Here is a 22,967-nt window from a genome sequence, read left to right on the forward strand (position 1 = left end):
TCCACCACTAGGGCCGGCAGATCTGGAATTTTATTACCCAGGCCACGAGTATTTGTGCTCAGAGCTTTCCAGCTATTCTTTCTTGACTTGCTGCGTTTTCTTGGCTTCCTTTTTGGCCCTTTTGCTTAGGAGTGGACTATTGAGCTGATTCATCTTCATTTCTACACCCACTTCCTGTATTTATATTTTATTGGGGGCTGACATTCCAAGTCCATCTTTTTCCTTCTGTCACCCCTATCCTCTCGTTTAAATGCCTGATGACATATGACCTGAATTTCTCACTTAGGCTCCTTTTTCCTGCCATGGACAGATGTAGGCCATCTTTACAATATTTACATGAACAACACGGTACAAAATTAGAGATCTTCCAACTTACTCTCATCATAACAAACTTCATTATAAGGTTAATTACTCTCTTCCAGAATGTATTTGCCCTCACTGATTTTAAGAGCAATACCTTCATTAAAACCAGAGTTGGTCTCCTAAATTGAAATCCCAATTGCAAGTTCTGAAATTTTTCCAACACTACAGCATTCACACTCAATGTCAATGTCATGCTTTACCTCATTGATGACTGGTGCTGTTTATTTTTCCGGGAAGAGGAGGTGCTGGTTGGCTGTTGTCTCATGACATGTGCGACACCCACATTCAAAGGCTGGGCAGAAGGAAGAGTCACATGACCTGCTAAGAGGGCAGGCTGCTGCATGATTGGATTATAATGACTGCCATGAGCATGAGTGCTCCTGAAGAAGAAAAAAAAAAGACAAAGTCGTTATTTGACCATCTTCCAGAGACTTCAGATCCTCTCCAAAATGTCACAAAATACATTCTCTTTTTTTGCTTTTCTGCAGAGTGATTGCAAGTTCAATTGACTGCATTTGAGCGATATATGTTTGGGGAGAAAAAAATATGCACATTTTGCAACAATCAAGATGGTCCAGAAAGCGTCTGCTAGGATGAGAGTTTTGAATATTCCTATATTATAGTTATATGATGAAGTTTCACACAGAGTCATCAGAAAGGATGCCTTATGCGTGAAACACACTTTGGAACCTGACACTCGGCTTACTTTTACATGAAAAAAACCAAAAGGGAAGGAAAGGAGAATGACAGCTCAGGAAGCAGGCTAACCCTGAATTTCACACCTAAAAATCTGGCTACCTCTGAGTAAGGAGGGAGAGATTATGGCACAGAGAAACCTGTAGCAGTGACCTCAGAAAGACAGCTGCCATGAGATCCCCCAATAACCATTTACATCAATACAATGCCGCCATACACTGACCACCAGGAGGATGTTACAGGAAGGGGAAGGCAGCACCATGCCCCTGTTGGAAACTTGAAAGTTTCTCCTTTGTGTTCCCATTGGCTCAGACCAGACCATTTACCCAGGTATATTAGCCTGTCTGAAAATGTGTGTTCTCGTGGGTATGGTTAGGTTGGGGTAGGGGACAGGGCGGAAGGGAGGCAAATAGCACATGAACAATTGCATTTTCCAACTCATGTGTGCCGTTTTGCCCCAATCGGTCAGCTGCACGAAAAGCGAGTGCAGTGCGCATAAACCTTTTGCACACACATACCTTATATGTACTAATTTTCAAAGGGAAAATTACCTAGGTGTTTCCCTTTGATAATTAACTACAGAGTATGCAGGTTCAAAAGTGTGTACGTCCTGCAACGCTGCAGGCTATTGACCATTGCCCCTCGTCGTGTCTAGCATGTCTTCCCCATGGCCGAAAGATGTGCTGTGTAGGATGAAGTGAAAGTGTAATGACAGCCTGGGTTCTTGAGAGAGCTCACACACTCACACCAGAAATCAAAACAGTTATCCTCAAGCTTCTAAAGGTTAATGCTTAGAGGTGCCTGACTCGGCTGTGGATGCTCACAGTCCTCTCATGCCGCCCTGTGCACATTCTACAAAGAAGCATGTCCCACCTCCAGTCTGCCAGCTGCTGAGTACTCGCCATGGTCTCTGGAATCACAGTGGTGTGCTGAACAGAGGTGTGGGCTGCAACGCCAGTCAACTGCTGCCAGGCTGGGGGCAGTAAGATTTGCTGGGTGCCGCTGGGCCAGGCCTGCTATGAAATAAGAAATGACAAACTGAGTTTTTGAGATAAACACAGATGCAAGAATGTCCTGCCCCAGTGCAAAGCACACCCTAAAAAAACACAAATGCTGTCGGCAGATAAGAACTTCTTGATCCATCCAGCCTGCCCCATCTGTACCTGCCTTCCAGGCTAGATCCTGCTCAAGCTGTGCTCTGCTCCCTTCTTTGACCTGCCATTAAGGTCCCTTTGTGGATATCCAAACATGTTTGAATTCTATACTTACATAACTGAAGCTCCCTGGGTCAATTTCCTGATTATTTACCTCCTCTCCCAAAGCATTCTGAGATATCAGTCCTGCTTTCATCAGACAACTTTCAGACAGACAGGGGTTCATAATGTCTGAATTCTTAAATTAGGGTAGATAGGTTCCCAGAAAGTAATTATGCCCCTCCCCCAAGAGGGGCAGTCATTTTTTCCTACTCTATAGAAGATCCCAAATAACATTTGCTTCATGACATGGTATTTACAAATTCAGAGCATACTATCCCAAAAGGGCTTTTTTTTTTTCTGTTCAAACCAGTGTAGATTTACTAACATATGTACTATTTTTCAACAGATATTTATTGACAAATAATCACATTTTGCAAGGTGCACTGCACTCTGCTTCCAAAATCCTGCAGCAAATATTGTTTATTTTACTAAACATTCCTTTGACGTTTGCTTGAGAGACAATGAGCTCAAGGTTGGGTTGGCAGATGCAACTCAGAGCAGCCTGCAGTCCGGTATATGGAAACTGTTAACGGCAAGTAGGAGAAACTGCCTCCATTAACAGTCACAGGCTGACTAGTAGCCAACTGGCCCTTCATAAGAAGGCCACATAAAACAGTTTCATCCAATAAAGTGGCTAGTGACAATGCTACCATTACATAAATCCACATACAGGCTCCAATATACAACTCAAAATGTAATCACTCTAACCCCTGGGCTGCCCTATCTCAATGCAACTCTTAGCTGGAAGACCATTTCAATGCACAAGGCATCTGTAGAAACTGTTTATGACTGAAATGCGATCTGAAAGGTGAGAGGGAGAGAGAGCAAGCTGTCCCTCTGCGATGCTTTCAACAGGAGGTGAAAACTAACCCTGGCCTTCAACTGCAGCATAGGCAAATCCAGTAAAGTTACACGGAAGGGAGAAAGATGAAGTCAGGGTCAGAGGCCACATCTCCTTAATGGCTAAGGGCACTTGGCTCTTAGTGGGCTCTTCTCATCGTCGGACAAATAATACAACCCTGTAATTTGCACTGAAAGAAGTTGTTGCCACCAATGGGGTGGGGGCAGAGAGGGGCGAGAGGGATCAACAAGGACATAACATAAGATATGCCATACTGGGAGAGATCAAGGGTCCATCAAGCCCAGTATCCTGTCTCCAACAGGGGCCAATCCAAGTCACAAGTACCTGACAAGTACCCAAACATTAAACAGATCACATGCAACTAATGCCAGCAACAAGCAGTGGCTATTCTCTATTGATTAATAGCAGTTTATGGACTTCTCCTCCAGGAACTTATTCAAACCTTTTTTAAACTCAGCTACATTAACTGCCTTAACCACATCCTCTCACAACGAATTCCAGAGCTTAATTGTGCATTGAGTGAAAAAGAATTTTCTCTGATTTGTTTTAAATGTGCTACTTGCTAACTTTATGGAGTGCACCCTAGTCCTTGTATTATCCGAAACAGTAAATAACCATTTCACTGTTCTGGTGGTTTAGTGTGCCCATGGGCCTCAGCCCGACCCAGACCTTCTGAGCCGAGCCAAGGGTTGACGGTGGCTCCACATGGCTGAACAGTCGTGCCCTCGGCTAGACCGGCAAGCTCCCATGGCCAAACATCTGAGGATGTTGGAAGTTGAATGGTCCTCCGGCCATTCCGGGCCCTTTCAGACCTGCTGCGAGCAGCATGGAGCAGCAGGCCTGGCCTGAGGTTGAGGGCAGACGGGCCTTGACATGAAGACATGACTATGGAGTGATGCGACGGCATCCAGACGAAGACACATGGCTGATGCAACGGCATCCAAGGACGAAGACACAAAGGTAACACGAGGCATGGACATTGGCACTGTCTCTCAGGGCGCCCTACTCAGGCCACCCGCGGGACTGAGTTGCGGACCACCCTGTCCGTTACGTGCCCTACACAGCCCTTGCAGACTGGTCACGGACCACGGCAGGAGCGGGACAGCACAGGAACACACATCCGGGACATGACGGCTCAGGAGCACAGGACAACCGTCCACCGGCAGGCAGTCCACCCAGGAGTACTGCATCTGAGGGACCCCCGGCCTACCGGTACCAGAAGGCTTGAGAGCGAAGACGAGGCATGGAGTAGGAAGGAACATCACGGAAGGCAGGAACACCAGGACGAAGGAAATGAAGACACCTGGACGAGGACCTCAGGCGAAGAGAAGAAGACCTTACACAGGCTCTGGCAGGCTGGAGCCTCCAGAGCGAAGACTCATGACAATGATGCAAAGCCTGGACAACTTTCGGAGCAGCCCTTTATAGGGCTGATACAAGAAACAGTCATCAAGGTGGGGCCCAGACACTTCCTGTGTCTGGCCCTTTAAATCTTGCAAGAAGACGCGGCCGCGTGCCTAGAAGGAGAGCAGGAGCTGTGCAGGACCGCGGACAGCGACGTAGTCGCGTAGGAGCGTGAATAGAGGCAGGGCTGAGCCTGGGCGCAGGCTCCAACGTCGGCAGCGGCCCCGGGGGCGGCTCCAGCCGCTATTCCAGCCCAGGGCTGCGGCCTGAACGCCGCGAAGAGGAAATCAGCGTCAGGGGCGGTCCCAGCCTCAAGGAAGGCTACGGCTCCGGCCGCGGAAGACAAGGTGGAGCAGGGGCGGCCTCTGGGCCACGTGGGTAGGCCGACGGCGGCGTCCTGCCGCATCAGTGAAGAAAGGCAGCGAGGGTAAGTGGCCTGCTCGTGGGGGAAACTCGCGGGCAGCGCAATTCATGACATTCACACTTACTGGTTCAAGTCTTTTCATGATTTTGTAGACCTCTATCATATCCCCCCTCAGCCTTCTCTTCTCCAAGCTGACCAGCCCTAACCTCTTTAGTCTTTCCTCATAGGGGAGCCATTCCATGACCTTTTTCATTTTGGTTGCCCTTCTCTGTACTTTCTCCAGTGCAATTGTATCTTTTTTGAGATGCAGGAACCAGAACTGCACATAGTATTCAAGGTGCAGTCTAACCATTGAGCGTTATAGAGGCATTATGACATCCTGTTTTATTTGCCATTCCCTCCCTAATAATTTCTAACTTTCTGTTTGCTTTTTTTGACAGCCACAGCACACTGAGCTGATTATTTCAATGTAATATCAACTATGATGCCCAGATCTTTTGCCTGGGTGGTAAATTCTAAAATGTAACCTAACATTGTATAACTACAGCATGGACTATTTTTCCCTGTATGCACTTGTCCACATTATATTTCATCTGCCGTACGGACACCCAATCTTCCAGTCTCACAAGGTCCTCCTGCAATTTAACACAATTTGCTTTAACTACTCTGAATAATTTTGTGTCATCTGCAAATCTGATCACCTCACTCATCGTACCCCTTTCCAGATCATTTATAAAGAAATACCAGTCTACGTACAGATCCCTGAAGCACTCCACTGTTTACCCTTTTCCTCTGTTTACCTTTTTCCATTTAATCTTACTCTCTGTTTCCTGTCTTTTACTCAGTTTGCAATCTACAAAAGAATATCTCCTCCTAACCCATGACTTTTTAGTTTTCTTAGAAGCCTCTCATGAGGGACTCTGTTAAACGCCTTCTGAAAATCCAAATACACCACATCTATCTGTTCAGCTTTATCCACATTCACCCCTTCAAAAAATGTAGCAGATTTGTGGGTAAGACTTCCCTTGGGTAAATCCATGCTGGCTGTGTCCCATTAAATCATGTCTATCCACATGTTCTGTGATTTTATTCTTTATAATAGTTTCCACGTTTTTTCCCGGCACTGAAGTCAGGCTCACCGGTCTAGATTTTCCCAGATCACCTCTGGAGTCCTTTTTATATACTGGGGTTACACTGGCCATCTTCCAGTCTTCAGGTACAACAGATTTTAATGATAGGTTACAAATTACTTACAATAAGTCTGAAATTTCATTTTTGAGCTTTTTCAGAACCCTGGGATGTATACCATCCGGTCCAGGTGATTTACTACTGTTCAGTTTGTCAATCTGGCCTACTACTTCTTCCAGGTTCACCGTGATTTGGGTCAGTTCATCTGAATTGTCACTCTTGAAAACCATCCTGGAACGGGTATCTCCCCAACATCCTCCTCAGTAAACACTGAAGCAAAGAATTAAGGCTATCACGGAAAGACTAAATTATCTTCTCTAAGTGACCCTTTAACCCCTTGAATATCTAATAGTACAATCGACTTCCACAATTTAGGCATCTTAATGCAATGAATCCAGTGGCATCATAGTCTACCAGTATGTAGAAGGAATAAAGGCTTGAACACTTGGATCTCAATCATCTTCTAGTTCCCTGTGGCAGTCCCGTTCCTGGTATGCCTGGTACCAATATACTATGCTTTAGTAAATCTGCTAGTATCTCAGAAATGCCACTGCAGTTTGGCATAAGAAGCAGCAGCTAGAGAAGCCTGGTATTAAAATAGCAAAGTATGCAGCAAGCTGAATGGACTGGCAAAACATCCAGAACTTCGCAATTTACTTTAGGCTCATAGGGACAAAAAACTGGTGTTGTCTGATTTTCATTTGGTGACTCATGCAATTTCCCAGTAGGCAAGCAGGTACATCGTAATGAGAGTCACCATCTTCATCCTATCATCACTGTTTATTTATGACACGATTTTCAAGCCAGGGCATTCAAAGCGGGTTACAGACAACGACTGGGGTTCTACAATGAGATGCAGCTGATCCACAGCCGATATGGAAGCCTCAGTACAGGGACAAAGAGCTGAATACGCATGGATACGAAACTGCCTTTCCATAAAAAACTACCTTATCATTATCAGAATCCTTCAGCACTTTAGCTGCCAGTGCTGTCAATCCTACCATCTTTCACAAACATTTAAAGATATAAATCTCTCTTTTTTATTGACCTGGCCATCTCTTATTGTTCCTATGAGTCTCTACCACTGTCGGAACCAGGGCTGGGATCTGGTGCCATAAGCCTTCATTCACATCTACCCAGGGATTTTCCTCCCTCTCAATGTACCTATTCTGCTCATTGCAGCGACATCCTGGGCCGGGGGCCATGCACCAAGGTTTCTTCTGAAACCCTGCAATCATGGGCCCTGAATCCAGCCACTAGGTATCACCACTGAGTGATGAATACATCTCCTTACCTCCCCCTCCCACCCCCAGCCCTCTGGGGGCTCTGATTGCTACCTCCATGGCATCCCCGGGCTCAGCCGACCCAGGGTACAGAAGACTTAACTCAGGGATTGAACCAGAGACATTTCGCCTGGCAGTGCCCAGCACTGCCACTGAGCTGCCAGGTTGGCCCAACACTGAATGAATGAATGCATTCATTAGTAAACAACAAAGAGTATTAAGATTCACTGCTGGAGATGTGCAGAGCACAGGACCAGAACATGAAGCCACACTGGAGGTTAGGACTAAGGAGAACTGGCTGTGCAGCATCTTGTGGGAAGCGCTGGCCTCAGGCACCAGACTCTTCTTTGCAAGAGGGAAAGAGCTAGTAACCATTTCTGACTCCACTGTCTCATGGGCAAGTGTGGTTAGCGATCATGGGAAGAGGTCCTGCATGTGTGGGACCGCTAAAGTTGTATTTTGCGCTGAAGAACGAGAGAGACCTGAAGCTATTCAGCGCATTCCAGGCTCTCTCTGACAGAGCAGGAAAAGCTTTCACAACTGGAGATAAACTAACAGACCAAAATCCCCAAAAGAATAATACCATCATATCAATAACTCGTTCTCAGACCCAAGTATGATAGCAGTAAAGCAGTGCAAATGGCCGCCCGGGGACCTTGGACTGCTCTTTCTTGCCTCACAATAGCTCTCCACATGACACTTTCTTTTCAGCTGATCATGCAATGTGGAACATTCCAGAGCAATCCTATTGTTCAACCAAAGCAGAGGGTTTGGGTTTTTTTTTTTAAAGCAACTGATACTTTATAATTGTGAGATCCACAAAATCAATATTTACTGAATTTTTATCATAGATTTCTGGGGAATTCATGCAAGCTAAAATACACAAACATACATGTATATATAAATAAAGATAAAGATATACACATAGATATACACAAACACTTTACTTCCATTTTTCATTGTTAGTTTAAAAAATACATACTTTTTTAGTGACAGAAAAAAATACATTCTCATTTGTTTTTACATGTCAACATGACTCAGTTGTGTCCAGAATGATATCCAGACAATAAAACAAGTTCAGAGCTCAGCATCCCACGGACCTTGGAGTTTTATGAATCAGTCTTCAGATCTTTCATAACATTGCCAAGTCTGAGGACTTCTTAGCCATTGGGTTGCTGACCTCAACTTTCGCCTGCCTCAGAGAAAACTGGTCACTCGTCGCTCGATTCGCAGGTTCAAGATGCAGCAAACACCACGGTGAAAATGCCACAAGTGGCAGTGGGTGACTCTAGCATTTTTACTCGTGGGCATCTCTACGGGCAACCTGTAGATGCACGTAAAGCAAAACTTGCCCATTGTTCCTCCGTTGTGATTTGCTCTTCTCCGTCTAGGAGGAAGAAGGAAGCCTCAATTTGTAGGCAGAAATCAAACATTCTGAATTGGTTCTCGAAAACAGACCATGGCAGGTGGTACAATGAGATGGGAGTATTTTGTTTCTTCAATTTAGGAGGGCAATTTCCCCGAGTGATTTACCCAGGGGAAATTCAGCCTCACTCCACCCAGCTACACGTACGTATGGTGTTCCATAGCGCACGTGCTTCTAGCCGGCCTGAGGGGACGAGTTCCTGGGGAGGAAAGGGGAAGTTATTTTAGACAGGATCAGAAAATAAGGCACGCGGGTTGGATTTTTAAATCTATGGGGGCAGATTTTAAAAGCCCTACGCGTGCCGAGCCTATTTTGCATAGGCCCGGCGACGCGTGCAAGCCCCGGGATACGCATATGTCCCGGGGCTTGAAAAGGGGCGGGGCCAGAGGCCTCCGTAGGGCCTCTAAGCCGGGGGGATTGTGTGCTGGCACTCGGCCGGCAGGCGCAACTTGCCAAACAAAGATTGGGGGGGTGGGGTGGAAGGAAAGTTCCCTCCGAGGCCACTCCGATTTTGGATCGGCCTCGGAGGGAACAGGGAAAGCCATCGGGACTCCCTTAGGGCTCGGCACGCGCAAGGTGCACAAATGTGCACCCCCTTGCGTGCGCCGACCCCGGATTTTATAACACGCCCTGCAGAAAATGTAGGTGCAAAGCCTGTGTGAAGGGTTGCAACTTGCTCAAGATTTTCAGTATGGGTTGATCCGGTCCTGGTTTTACCCCATAGCATGCAGAGACTTGTAGTTCAGACTTCCCTACTGCCGTTCCTTAGAAAAGCAAGACTACAAATCCCTGCATGCAATGGGCTAAAAACCTGAACTGGAAAGACCTGTCCTGAAAATCTGGAGCTAGCTGGCAACCCTTTGCATCTGTGGACAAATTTCAAAGGCAAATTTAGCCTGACCCCATAACCCAAGACATTTTACTTGGCAAATAAAAAAAAAAAAAAGGTCTTGTCAATCTGAATGTGCAGCCTTGAGTTTCTCAGAGAAACTGGAGCTTCACTTCAATAGATTTGATTGCTAAAATAATATAAAGCCAGGAGTGGCTCAGCCTGTCCCTGAGGGCCTGCATCCATCTGGTAATAAGCAGTTTCTAGTCTGTGTTCTGGGGAGGGAAGAAGGACGCTCCAGCAGTCATCTGACTCCAGGTCAGCAAAGGACATTTAGTAAAATTGTTTGTATGCAATTTTCCACAATAAAAATGTTAATTACAAAAAAAAAAGAAAAGGACATAAATCCACGCCTCTTTTTTTTTTTTAAAGCCATCCAAGGCATTTTGTGACCCTCCTGTCTTCTTTTCCGAGGAAGAAAAACAGGTTGGTCCTCTCAATTTTTTAACAGGCTGGTTTAAAAGTTTACAGAGGGCACACAACACACAACATAGGGCTTGATGTAATAAGGAGTGGGTTAAAACCTTGCGCTGAAACTCAATGTGCAGTTTCTTACCACGCAGGTTAAAAAAAAAAATAAACGTTTAACTTCTGATGCAGTAAGTTAATGGTATGCTAATACATCAGGTGCACACAACAGTGCGCTGACTGGAAAACGTGCACACAAACCCGACTTAACATGCTCGGCCAACATAGGTTGATCACACGTTTGCACATTTTAACTCGGATGGACAAGGGAGTCTCTCAGGTGTGTTTTATGCACACAAAACTCATGTTTTGTGCATCTAAAAGACTTTTAGGTGCCCAAAACATGATTTGGGTGCACAAAAATTCTTTTAGCGCAGAAAACAGTTGTTGTATGCTTAAATTAAATTCCTGCATGTAAATAAGTTCTCTGAGCCCTAACTCCGGGTTCTACTCATAGACTGACAAAAATGCTGGAAACTCATCCACCACCTACTAGGAGCAAAGTTTCTAGCACTAAGAAAACTAGAGATGGGGGGCGGTAATAGGTAATAGGGATGTGAATCATTTTTATAATGAACTGAAATATCGTACGATATTTCTTAATTTGTTATATATCAGTTAAAACAAGAAACAAACACTTTTCCCCCTGAATTTTCGTGAAAATCGTTTTTTGGGTTAGTGTGCACTAACTCCCGTCAGATCAAGGGTCCATCAAGCCCAGCATCCTGTTTCCAACAGAGGCCAAACCAGGCCACAAGAACCTGGCAATTACCCAAACACTAATAAGATCCCATGCTACTGATGCAATTAATAGCAGTGGCTATTCCCTAAGTAAACTTGATTAATAGCCGTTAATGCACTTCTCCTCCAAGAACTTATCCAAACCTTTTTTTAACCCAGCTACATTAACTGCACTAACCACATCCTCTGGCAACAAACTCCAGAGCTTTATTGTGCGTTAAGTGAAAAAGAATTTTCTCCGATTAGTCTTAAATGTGCTACTTGCTAACTTCATGGAATGCCCCCTAGTCCTTCTATTATTCGAAAGTGTAAATAACTGAGTCACATCTACTCGTTCAAGACCTCTCATGATCTTAAAGACCTCTATCATATCCCCCCTCAGCCGTCTCTTCTCCAAGCTGAACAGCCCTAACCCCTTCAGCCTTTCCTCATAGGGGAGCTGTTCCATCCCCTTTATCATTTTGGTTGCCCTTCTCTGTACCTTCTCCATCGCAACTATATCTTTTTTGAGATGCGGCGACCAGAATTGTACACAGTATTCAAGGTGCAGTCTCACCACGGAGCGATATAGAGGCATTATGACATTTTCCATTCTATTAACCATTCCCTTCCTAATAATTCCTAACATTCTGTTTGCTTTTTTGACTGCTGCAGCACACTGAGCCGACAATTTTAAAGCACTATGATGCCTAGATCTTTTTCCTGGGTGGTAGCTCCTAATATGGAACCTAACATCGTGTAACTACAGCAAGGGTTATTTTTCCCTATATGCAATACCTTGCACTTGTCCACATTAAATTTCATCTGCCATTTGGATGCCCAATCTTCCAGTCTTGCAAGGTCCTCCTGTAATGTATCACAGTCCACTTGTGATTTAACTACTCTGAATAATTTTGTATCATCTGCAAATTTGATAACCTCACTCGTCGTATTCCTTTCCAGATCTCATATATATATATATATATGAAAAACACCGGTCCAAGTACAGATCCCTGAGGCACTCCACTGTTTACCCTTTTCCACTGAGAAAATTGACCATTTAATCCTACTCTCTGTTTCCTGTCTTTTAACCAGGTTGTAATCCACGAAAGGACATCGCCTCCAATCCGATGACTTTTTAGTTTTCGTAGAAGCCTCTCATGAGGGACTTTGTCAAACGCCTTCTGAAAATCCAAATACACTACATCTACTGGTTCACCTGTATCCACATGTTTATTAACCCCTTCAAAAAAATGAAGCAAAAAAATTTTTTGTTACTTTTTGCTATTTTTTGTTAGTGCGTGCTAAAGGGCATTAGCACACACTAAGCCGAAAACCGTTTTTTCACGAAAAAAACCCAAAACGTCAATCCGCGGGAAAATCTCGTTTTCCCGCGGCCAGACGAACCCGAAAGCGGGAACGACCAGGCACTCGATTCACATCCCTAATAGGTAATGCCTTCAACAGAAAGAGATTTCCATGCAAGGGCATTAAACAGGTTTCAAACTTTTGCAAGCACATTTTTTTGTGCACAAAACTCCTTGCTGCATTGGGAGTAACATTTACACACACACACACACAAAAATCTCCTGCGTGCAACTGTGGATAAAACTGTGCAGTCTTTTGAATCCTCCTTATTGGACCAGGCCCATAGAGGGAGGGAGTTAGGAGCTGGCAAAAGAGAACTGGTCAATCAAAGTCCAAGTCAGCTTTCACCAACAGGTAAATATCCGCTAGGAATCTGACAAAAGCAGGACTCAGCACAGGGTAAAACAACAGAACAAGACTAGCTGGGACCAGCCTGATGGCTTAGGGTTGCACACTGCCAACTGGAGTGACCCGAGCTCGATTCCCAACTCAGGTCTTCTGCTCCCTGGGTCGGCTGGAGCTGGGGATGCTTGCGGAGGCAGCGTTCACAGCCCACAGAAGAGAATTGGATCTCAGTCGTCGTGCAATGGCGACCCCTGCCGGCCAGATTTAGGGACCATGATTCCAGGGTTGCGGAAGGAGCCCTGGTGTGTGCCCCCCCCCCCCCCCCTCCAGCCAAGGCCCATCACTGCAATGATCAGGCAAGGCGAGGTGGGCAAAGATATAAAATATGGGCTGAGAATCCCTCAGTAATTAGGAATGAAGATTCATGGCATCAGATCCCAGCCCTGAGTTCCAAGTGGGCTTCAAGGGAAAAAGAGAAGGGAGGAAACTGCCAGGTCCGAAAGTAAAAGAAGATGACTGTTGTACTAACATGCAAGTAAAGGCTTACATACATCTATCTGACCGAAGTCAGAGAACGAGCGGTATCAGTCGCAGGCCCGAAACTGTGGAACTCCTTACCAGTAGAATTGAGACTCCAGGACGATATTAAAACATTTTAAAGCAGAGTTAAAAACCTGGCTTTTCAAATGTGCTTACTTGGATAGCAGCTAGAACTTTAATGTTTCGTTTTATCTAGAATGTAAATGTTCATTTTACGATGATGCTAGTGTATATTAATGTAGTTTCATCTTAGTCTATTTATGTATTTTATTGAATTTTAAATTTTATTCATATTGTTGAAACTGATGTTGTTCCGATTTTAGTATTAATTGTTTAGCTGTGTTTTTTTTATTGTGATTTTATTATTTTTAAAGTTTATTTATTGTTAAGCGATATGACGGAACCCCGAAATGTCGGTATATAAAAAATAATAAACTAGAAACTAATAAACTATCTATCTGTACATTATTTTATCCAGAGAGCTCGAAAAAGCAGGAGATACAAACATACATATTTATATGAGATCATTCAAGCATTTTTCTTTACATACAGAGGTCCATTTTCAAAAGGTTTTGTCCGGGTAACTTTTCAGATGCCGGAACAAAACCCTTGTATTTGAACATTACCCCTCCTTTCCCCCTCCTGGCTAAATTTCACCCAGGCCACTTTAGGGGAGTAAACTACCTACCCGGATAAGTCCTGCCGAAGTTCTCACCTAAAGTGAGGTGAATTCCTGCTCCCCGCCCTGCAGAACATGGGACCCCCACCTCATGCCATGATTCCCTACCTCTGCGGCTTAACTGATAATCACATCGTGCCTGGAGGACTCCCTGTGCACGGTAGTTCTCCCTTCTGCTGGCAGCTTGCTGGTGAAGTTTGAATGCTTCAGGCACAGTTTCATTAAAGAGCTACAATTTTTTTTAAAAATCCCTAATTTTTTTTTACACATGCAAAAAGAACAAGGAATAAGTTTTCATTTATGAAACCCTACAGGACCTCCTACAATTTTGCTGCTTCACTTGAGTTTAGTGGAGGCTCAAAAAGAGTCTTGCTGTACGTTTTCTGCCTACAGGTGATTTGACACTCTCATTGTAAAAGCTCTTCCTGGATCTAAGTCCCTTTTTCAACTGCCCTAAGTATTTTATCAGCTACAGAATGGAAGTTAAATAGATAAGAGACCAAACCGGCCTGAGAGCTCAGTGGCAGTGCTGTGTAGAGGCAGTATCCATAGACACAGGGTAAGGGGCCAATCATGGTCATTGTTAAAGGCAAGGGGTGGCCAACTCCAGTCCTGGAGAGCCACAAACAGGCCAGGTTTTCAGGAGAGCCACAATGACCATGCATGAGAGAACTTTGCATCCACTGCCTCCTTTGTATGCAAATCTCTCTCATGCATATTCATTGTGGATAGCCTGAAACCCTGGCCCGTCTGTGGCTCTCGAGAACCGCAATTGGCCATCCCTGGCTAAAGGCAACACTTGGTGGCTGAATTTAAAGCCCATAATACAGCCCTGGTGCATGGCTCCCAGCTTCAGGATCACTGATGCAATGAACAGACTAGGACCAGTGGGAGGGTGTGTCTATTCACAACAGAGGAAAATCCATGGATATTTGTGAATGAAGGCTCATGGTACCAGAATCCCAGCACTGGTTCTGAATGAGCTGGAAGAAAACAGAGAAAGTAGGAACTACCAGGTTTAAAAAATATGACACCATGGCCATTGTAGCCAACAGTTACAGACATTGGAATAAAATATTCCTTTACATCAACAGGCACGTGATCAGAAGAAAAGATTTCCTTTGATTTCTAACTCAGAAGAAGTTGGAAATTATTCTCTAAAAATGAGACAAGTTTTGGGATGATACACAGGTAGTCAATCAACCACTGGGGATGGATGCCCCAAAGAGAGCCAGATATTCAGAAAAAGGAATGCACACTTTTTCTCCTGCCTTGCAAAAACCTAGTGGGAATGTGATTCTAGCATTACTAAGGAAAGATGCAGGAATAGCTGTACCTGAGTGAGGAGTCCAGGCTGGATCTGCAGAGCCGGTGCCCCAGGGGCCTGGGTGACAATGGGAACTGCATTCTCCATCCGTACTGAGTATCCTGTGTGCTTCGAAGGGGAGGCTTGCAATCCTAGTTCAGACAGGGGATGAGAAACTCCATTAGCAGCACCAGAAAAATCCCAAATAACTTTCTCTGAATAAGGGAGCAGTAAAATTTATTGCACAGGTCACCACCCATGGATTATACAAGATGCACTGTAAAATCAACTTGATGGGATGACTTCACGACCAGGCAGACATAGGTTCTGCAATCTGTTGTCCAAAAAGAACTGAGCAAAATAAAGATTGAAGCCTTGAGAACTGGAACTACTGCTCATAAGTTTAAAACCTGTGCTAACTCAACCCCTCTGCATGAGCATAGAAGTGATGCTCTCGGGCCTCATGGTGGAGCACTGATGACTGTGAATTACAGTATTCGACTCTTAAGTGACAAGAGAGGACATCAGCGGTTCATCTTCAAGGAAGGCTTCCTTTCCAGCCTATGGTCAGCAGAGGAAGTTTGGTTTACCCAAGTGTAGCTATTATTGGGTCGTTGGGGAGAGGATATAAAAAAAAAACCAAAACAAACCTGGTTGTATTCTGGCAATACACAGATAAAGAAATGGTATACAGACACACCGTTTATGCAAAAGGCTATACAAATATGGAAATCAACAACAGCAAAGGGGCAAACAATGACTAGGGGGGAAAAAAAGGAGGAACAAGAATCAGGATATGGAGTTTTAATCCCAGCTCTGGCACCATTCAGTTAGTGACTCCATCTCCTGTGACTTAAGGTTTGACGGTTGCTACCGAATCTAAATCTGCCCTTGCATAGAAATCACTTGCTGACAATCCACTCCAGAGGCGGATTCATATATGGATGACACTTTTTCTAAAGCAATTTCGATTGCCCTGGCTGAAAACTGTCTCCCTCCCCAGCCTCACCCAGCTGGAGTGGCTAAAGGTAAGTGCAGGCTTCCACAGTGTGCAAACTTTTAGCCGGATTAAAAAGAAGGCAGTAGGTCATGAGGGGAGGGTAAGTAGTGTGTATGCATTTGGATTTTTAAATGTACATGTGTTTTGCCCAGGACTTCATTTTTGGGGGGGGGGGGGGAGGGACGGCTTGAAAAGCAGTTCAGCTACTTCTTTTCAAAACTTAAAAGGCAAAGCAGCAGGGGTATTCTGCATCCAGGGCAGCCTGCAGGGGAAAAGAGGGGAGGGGGTGAGCCCAGAGCAGAGAACAGCCCAGTCTGATCGCTAATCCAGCTCCTCCCCTTCCTGTTGATCTTCCCTCCGCTACTGTTCTACCTAGAACAAAAGGGTAAAGGGGCGATACTGAAGCAGGCACTGCAGAGCAAAGAACAGACACAAAAAGTGGGGGCTGAATTAGACAAGTCTGAAACTCATGAGCAGCAGTGCCAGTCGTCCGGGCTTCAACCCTGGCCTTGATAGTTAGCACTCCAGCTACAAATTTCAAACTTGTGCTGATTCAACCTCCTTTTTGTGTCTGTTACCCAGGGCTTAATTTCTGGAAGAACAACCTTTTCCCAGGACCCTAGGAGGCGGAGTAGAGCTGGTGCTCCCCTGTGGAAACGGAGCAGAGCTGTTGGTGGCACAGATCATTTCTGGTCCAAGCCCACACACACACACACTCCCCAAAGCAAGGCACTGCATACCCTGAGATGGAAGCAGCCACATGGCTTTGATTTTTGCATGGTTTCCAGGCATAATTGAGGAGGCCATGAGGGAGAATGGCCAAGGATGAAGAGACACGAGGTGAATATCTGTTATCCCACTGCTTGGCGTGTCTAGTTCTTGGCCCTGTTGCTCTTTACCCTCACCGGTTTCTTAGGCCCTGCCACTTCTGTCACTGGTGCCCACATTAGGGGAGGGGGAGAGGGAAGAGATAAGAGAGTGAGGGGATGTGGGGATGAAGACAGTTAGTAAGGAGATCAGAGGAGAGGGAAGGGGAGGAGGAGGAAAAAACAAGTGATTGAGGGGACGTGGAGGGCAAAAGTGTGAGTAAGGGGACTGGGAGAGCTGTGGGTTGTGCTGGGGGAGAGTGAATGAGGGGATGGAAGGTATTGTGGCGAATGAGAGAGAGAGAGGATCAAAGGGACTGTGAGTTGTGAGTGAGATGATCAGAATGCGGAGGGCAGTCAGCTGAGTGAGGCAATTGAGGCGGTGAGGAAAGAGTTAATGAGGAAAGAGAAAGGGACAGGAGGGAGTGTGGTGAGGGGAAGGAGAAAGGAGAGAGTGAGTGAGGTGGTGCTGCTCCCTTCTTTCCTCCCCAAAAGGAGGCAAAGAGCAGGCTATGCTTTTGAATTCCAGACCCTTCCCCCATCCTGTATGAAGAGGCTGAGGAGAGTAGGTAATGCATGCCAGACTGGCAGGGCAGAGGATTAGCCAGCTAATTGCAGCTCAAAGAGGGTCTGGGCCTTACTGGACAAGGAAGGGAGAAGCTGGAGAGGAGGGAGGGGGAATTATTGACTATCAAAGGAGTGGGGAGGGGTTTGAGGACCACCAGGGATTGGGGATGAGACTTGAGAGCTCTAGGACCATTGGGGGAAGAGGACCACTGGGTGAATCAAAAGAGGGGGGGGGGGGGGGAGCTTGGGATGGAGAACCAGGATGAGCAGGGCACATTCTCTCTACTATCCTCCTCTTTCTTACCTCAGTGACCTTCCATCCACAACCCCCAGTTGTGTTTTGCCCACCAGTACTTACTGAGCACTGGTGGGTGAAGAATGGCTGGAGGGGGGGGGGAGGGTTAAGCACTGCTGAGGGCTGGGGATGGAAGATCACGAGGATAAGGAAGAATGTGAACGTATGGTTCATATGTGTGTGTGTGAGAGAGAGAGAGAGAGAGAGTGTCTGTGTGTGAGAGAGAGAGTGTTAGGAGAGAAGTCACACCCGGTCCTGTTCACTCCCTCTCACACAGATCACCCCCAGCCCTGGCTCTGCTTCCCCCGCTCCACCTCCCCTTCCCCACTCCCCTGCTTTCTGTCTACAGATTAAGCACTGGCGTTACCCCCGATTGGCTGCCCACAGAAACAGGTGCAATCGTGGGCAGGCACATTGTACATACGTACCTTGTAGGCAATTTTCAAGGGAAACTGTTAGGGTGGCAGGGGCGGATTGGCCTATCGGGGGATCAGGCATCCCCCGGGGGGCCGATCGCTCCAGTCACGTGGTCTGCCGTGCGCGGCCGTGACAGAGCTGCGCTCGGCAGACCACGCGACGTGTCCTGGGCGGCGAATACCCGGGCCGGTCCGACATCGCGAGTCCGCCGCTGTAGGGTGGTCACCCCTTTGAAAATCAGCGACAAGATAACGTACTTACAAAACGCCCAGGCTGCACTTTCTACATCCTGTGCTATGGCCCCCCCCCCCCCCCCCCCCACACCTTTGTGGTTCGGAGTTGCTTTGACCATAGTGCCCAGCGCCACAGCAAGGATCAGCGGGAGAAGCAGGGACTGGACATAGAAATAGTCACTTTTGTATCTCCTTTCCACTCTTTTCTTACATGACAGCTTTGGAAACTGGTTACAATTCAGCTTTTCGCTGCAAAATCAATTGTAATTAACCATGACTGATTACACTTAAAACTAGTCGGAAACCAGTTCTGCAAGAAAGTCAAACAAGGACTGTAATTACAAGAGTGACAGAACAGAATCATAAACGTTCCTGAAGGACCACCCTAGAAAAATATCATTTTCTCATGTCTCCCGGACATTTACGTTAATGCTCCACGATTCCTTCCTCCTCTGGCTTCTGCAGCGTCACTTTACTGGTTTTCCTGCTCCGTCTGCTACTTCAGTATCTTGCCACTTCCTCCCCTTGGCTACCTCTCCTTCCTTTGCTTGGAGTTTTTCCAGACTCTATCTTCTGCTTTTTTTCTCTGCATCCCTCAATCCTTTTATCCTAAATGTCTGGAGTCAAAGATCACTTGTATGTTGCCGACCACAACTTGTCCCAGCTCTGCTGCAAGCAGCCAATCATCATTCTACCTTTTTTCCCCAATGACGTTTCCCTATCATCTTCTCTGCAAAAGCCTGATTCAGGAAGGTCTTTTCCCCATAGAGGCAGAAGAGGGGAAACACCTTTGAGAATCAGTACCTTAATATGTCCCAAACCAAACCAATCATTACCCCCAACTCCTCTCCTGCTCCCATCCATTTTGCCAAGCATGGTGGATGGAACCATGCTGGGCTGATGCTCTTTGTGACCTTGGGTACAAATTCAGGGCCTGATTTACCAAGACTTTTCTCCCATTCCATTGTCTATGGGAAAAAAATGCTCATAAATGAGGCCCTCAGATTGTGAGCCCTTTGGGGACAGGGAGATACCTACAGTACCTGAACGCAGCTCGCTACCAACAAAAAGGCGTGAGCTAAATCTAAATCTACCCTCTTAAAGAACAGCCTTTTGCAAAATTGCCTGCTCGATATGAGGATAAACTTGCATGCACATTACTTGTTCGCGCATAAGTTGATGCGAACTGGGCCGAGGCATTCCCAGCAGCTGGGAAGAGTTTCAGACTTATGCACATGCTTTTGTATTTTCAAAAGTATGGGCCTGGTATTTAAAAGCATTTGCATGCTTAAAAGTGGGTTTTACACGTGTAAATGCATTTTACCTTTGTAAGTAGGCTTTTGAAAATTGCTACAATTTATGCAATTAAATTGCACATAGGATTTATCCACATTAAGTGCACTTAATGCGAGTAATTGGATTTTGAAAATTGTTAGGATAGCACGTTACATTTAAATGTGTAACTCCTTTGAAAATTCCCCTGTGTGTCAATGTTCCTAAAAACTTTCCACGCACATAATAGCAGGTGTAAGTGTGCATGGGTAGATTCGGTGGGATACTTTTCAAAGGGAACTTAGGTGCATAAATCTGCTTTGAAAATTGGTTTAACTTACTAACACATTTACCACATAATGTAGGTGGGCTGTTATAAAATTAGCTCCTTAATCTTCAAACACACTTCCACGCATGCGAAAACGCCTTATAGCAATTTGATAAATGACCCTGTTAGATGCGATATTCAGCAGGACGGCTATGCTGCTGTATATCCCCGGATAAATCACTACTTAGACGGATAAATCTTATCCATCTAAGGCCAAATATTGCTACTTAGCTGGATAATTTATTTGACTAAGTAGCGCCACCCCGATTCACCCATTGCCTACCCACAACTAGTCCGGCTATCTAGATAGCGGATAACTGACTTATCTAGCTATCTAGCAGCTGCTGAATATAACTGGATATTCAGCAGCCAGGAGATAGTCGGATAAGTCTTGCTTATCCGGCTAATTGAAGCTGAATATCGGGCCCTTTATGTTTAACTCCTCCTTGTCCTATTTATACAGTACTACATACAGTTATGGCACTTTATTTATTTATTTATAAACTTTTATATACCGGTTAACTTTTATATACCGGTATTAGTGGGGACATCATACTGGTTCACATACTAACAAAAGGCTTGAAAATACATATCAACAGGGAAGAAGAACTGGGCGGGGGGTTAACCAAGGGCAGTATGGAAAAATAGATTAAAAAACAAGAACAAGTAACAATTTATAATATAATATAACCTAATTACTTTAGGTTATAAATACCAACCCTTCTTTTCTCTTGCACTAAACCTCTTGTCAAAAGCCCGCATCCAGATTCTTACTTTGCAACAATCTCGTCTTCCGTTCTGCACCACAGCACTAACAGTAAGTAAAACCATCTAAGGGGCAATTTTCAAAAAGCCTGCTGGTACCTTCGCTTGCTCTTTAGCTCACGCTAAAAGTGGCTGCCATACCTTGCTATTTTGTGTGGAGCAGCCGCAGAGGGCAAAATAGCGTGCGTGCATGTGAAAAATGTCACGTACACATGCTATTTTCCTCCTTCAACCTGAACACGTCCCCAGAAGCGCCTGCTCATGGCTCTGCTAAAAGTGTGCATGCTCTGTAAGCCAGTATGAACTTTCAGCCAGGCAGAGGAGGGCCATCTGCAGCTAAGCCATTTTACCCGGCTTTTGAATTCTGTCCTCCCAGCGTGTAAAAGAGGTGCGCTGGAAAGAAAAAGAGGAAGGAGAGCATCTTACCTTGGAAACTTGGCGGGCACACAATGAGGGCTTGCTGGAAGGGGTCAGGCCGCGTGCATATCTGTGCCGTCCCCGTCTGCAGGGGCATGCTCCGCTGGGCCACGGCTGCCATGGACGCCGCTGAGGGCTGGTAGAGTGCAGATTGGTAGTTTAGTATGGAGACTTCGGGATTGGTTAGGGAAAGTGTGGCACTGGTGGAGGTGGAAGCCAGGTTGGTGGCCTAAAGGAATGATGGGAATTAAACAACAGAAATGAGGGGGATGGTATGCCGAATCAAGCAAAGCCTGAAACAAAACCAAGGAAACTTACATAAATTAAAATAAAAGAAAGCAAAACAGGTTGCAGAGGCTAATTCCTGAGGTAATGAGATATGGGAAAGCTATGTGGAATAAGTACCTCCTGCTGTCTAATCACTAGCAGAGTTTAGAGATGCGCATTCGTTTTTCCCGAATTAGACAATTTCAAACGAAATTGTCTAATTCGGCATGGTTCGGGGGCAATGAAAACCGAAAACAATTTCGGAAATTTCGGAAAAATTCATATTTCAGGGTTAGCGCGCACTAATGGGATTTAGCACGCAGTAACTCCCGTTAGTGCACACCAACCCGAAAATCGGGGGCCCACAAAAAAACAACCCCGAACTGCGGGGAAAAGCAAAGTTTCCCACGGGGGCCCGAAAACGAAGCCCGAAACGAAAAAAAAACCCCCCAAAAAAAACACAATGCACATCTCTAGTAGAGTTATCTACCAATGGATATTAGTGAAGGGCTTTACCGTTCCCTCAAAATCCAAGCGATAAAGGTTCTGTAGGCGAAAGCTTTGAAAGTTTTCTATTTTATGTTTACTAGGATGCAAAGAGGAAATCGGGTGGGAAGGCAGGAGGTGGGAGAGCAGGCAAAGGACAAGAAGGCGAGAACATTGGAGATCAAGAGAGAAGACAGTGCAGAAAGAGACCCGAAGGGCGTTCAGGAAAGACAATGGAATCCAGGCAGAGAAACCAGAAGAAAAGGTAAAAGTAGCACAGAAGGAAGAGCGGGGGGGGGGGGGGGGGGAGTGTGAAATCTTGAGAGGGAAAGGAGAAGGGAGGGAGGAAATAGCAAAATCGCACGAATTGACAAGGGACTGAAATATTTAAGACTGATCATTTTTTTGCCCTTCTTGTTTTCATTCTTGTGTCACAGAAGTTCAGAAAAGTGAGGAGCAATACAAAAGGCGTGAGTGACCCTGCAATCAGGGACACATTAAGCACCTTTTCCACGTGTCACAGCCTCTGGATGCATCAGTGACCACGTGATCTACGTTTACAGAAAAGAGAAAGGGGGAAAAAAAAGAGCACTTCCCCAGGGAGAAACACCAAGGGAGGAGCTTACCAAACCTCAGCACACGAAACACAATGTGCAAAATAGGGAAATGCAAATTAATAAACTAAGAACAACGATAAGACAGCAGAAAATAATGAGCGAAACACAATGAGCAGAGCAGGAGGATAAATCTGGAACTGAAGACAGCAGTGGAAAATGACTTTGGAAAACAGGGCTCAAACATGCCACACTGAAAATACAGGCACCTGTTAAGGACTAATCCAGGGCTTCCCAAAACTGTCCTGGTTTCCAGTCAGCCAGTCATCTTTTCAGGATAGCC

The 22,967-nt window shown here is 45.5% G+C and overlaps 1 protein-coding gene across 2 annotated transcripts in view; it reads right to left on the reverse strand.

The window, feature by feature from the left end:
- HIPK2 (homeodomain interacting protein kinase 2) overlaps window positions 1-22,967 on the reverse strand; it is a 266,524-nt gene that overhangs the window by 51,135 nt on the left and 192,422 nt on the right. The window contains exons 8-11 of one of the 2 annotated variants that reach the window (XM_029599773.1): window positions 21,327-21,546; window positions 15,188-15,309; window positions 1,933-2,072; window positions 564-743 (exon numbers count right to left, since the gene is read on the reverse strand). In XM_029599773.1, the coding sequence (XP_029455633.1) occupies window positions 564-743; window positions 1,933-2,072; window positions 15,188-15,309; window positions 21,327-21,546 (662 nt within the window). Of the gene's footprint in view, window positions 1-563; window positions 744-1,932; window positions 2,076-15,187; window positions 15,310-21,326; window positions 21,547-22,967 lie in introns of both variants that reach the window. The other variant, XM_029599772.1, reaches the window with a different exon arrangement.

Source organism: Rhinatrema bivittatum, chromosome 4 (genome assembly GCF_901001135.1).
Source record: "Rhinatrema bivittatum chromosome 4, aRhiBiv1.1, whole genome shotgun sequence".
NCBI classification, from domain to species: domain Eukaryota; kingdom Metazoa; phylum Chordata; class Amphibia; order Gymnophiona; family Rhinatrematidae; genus Rhinatrema; species Rhinatrema bivittatum.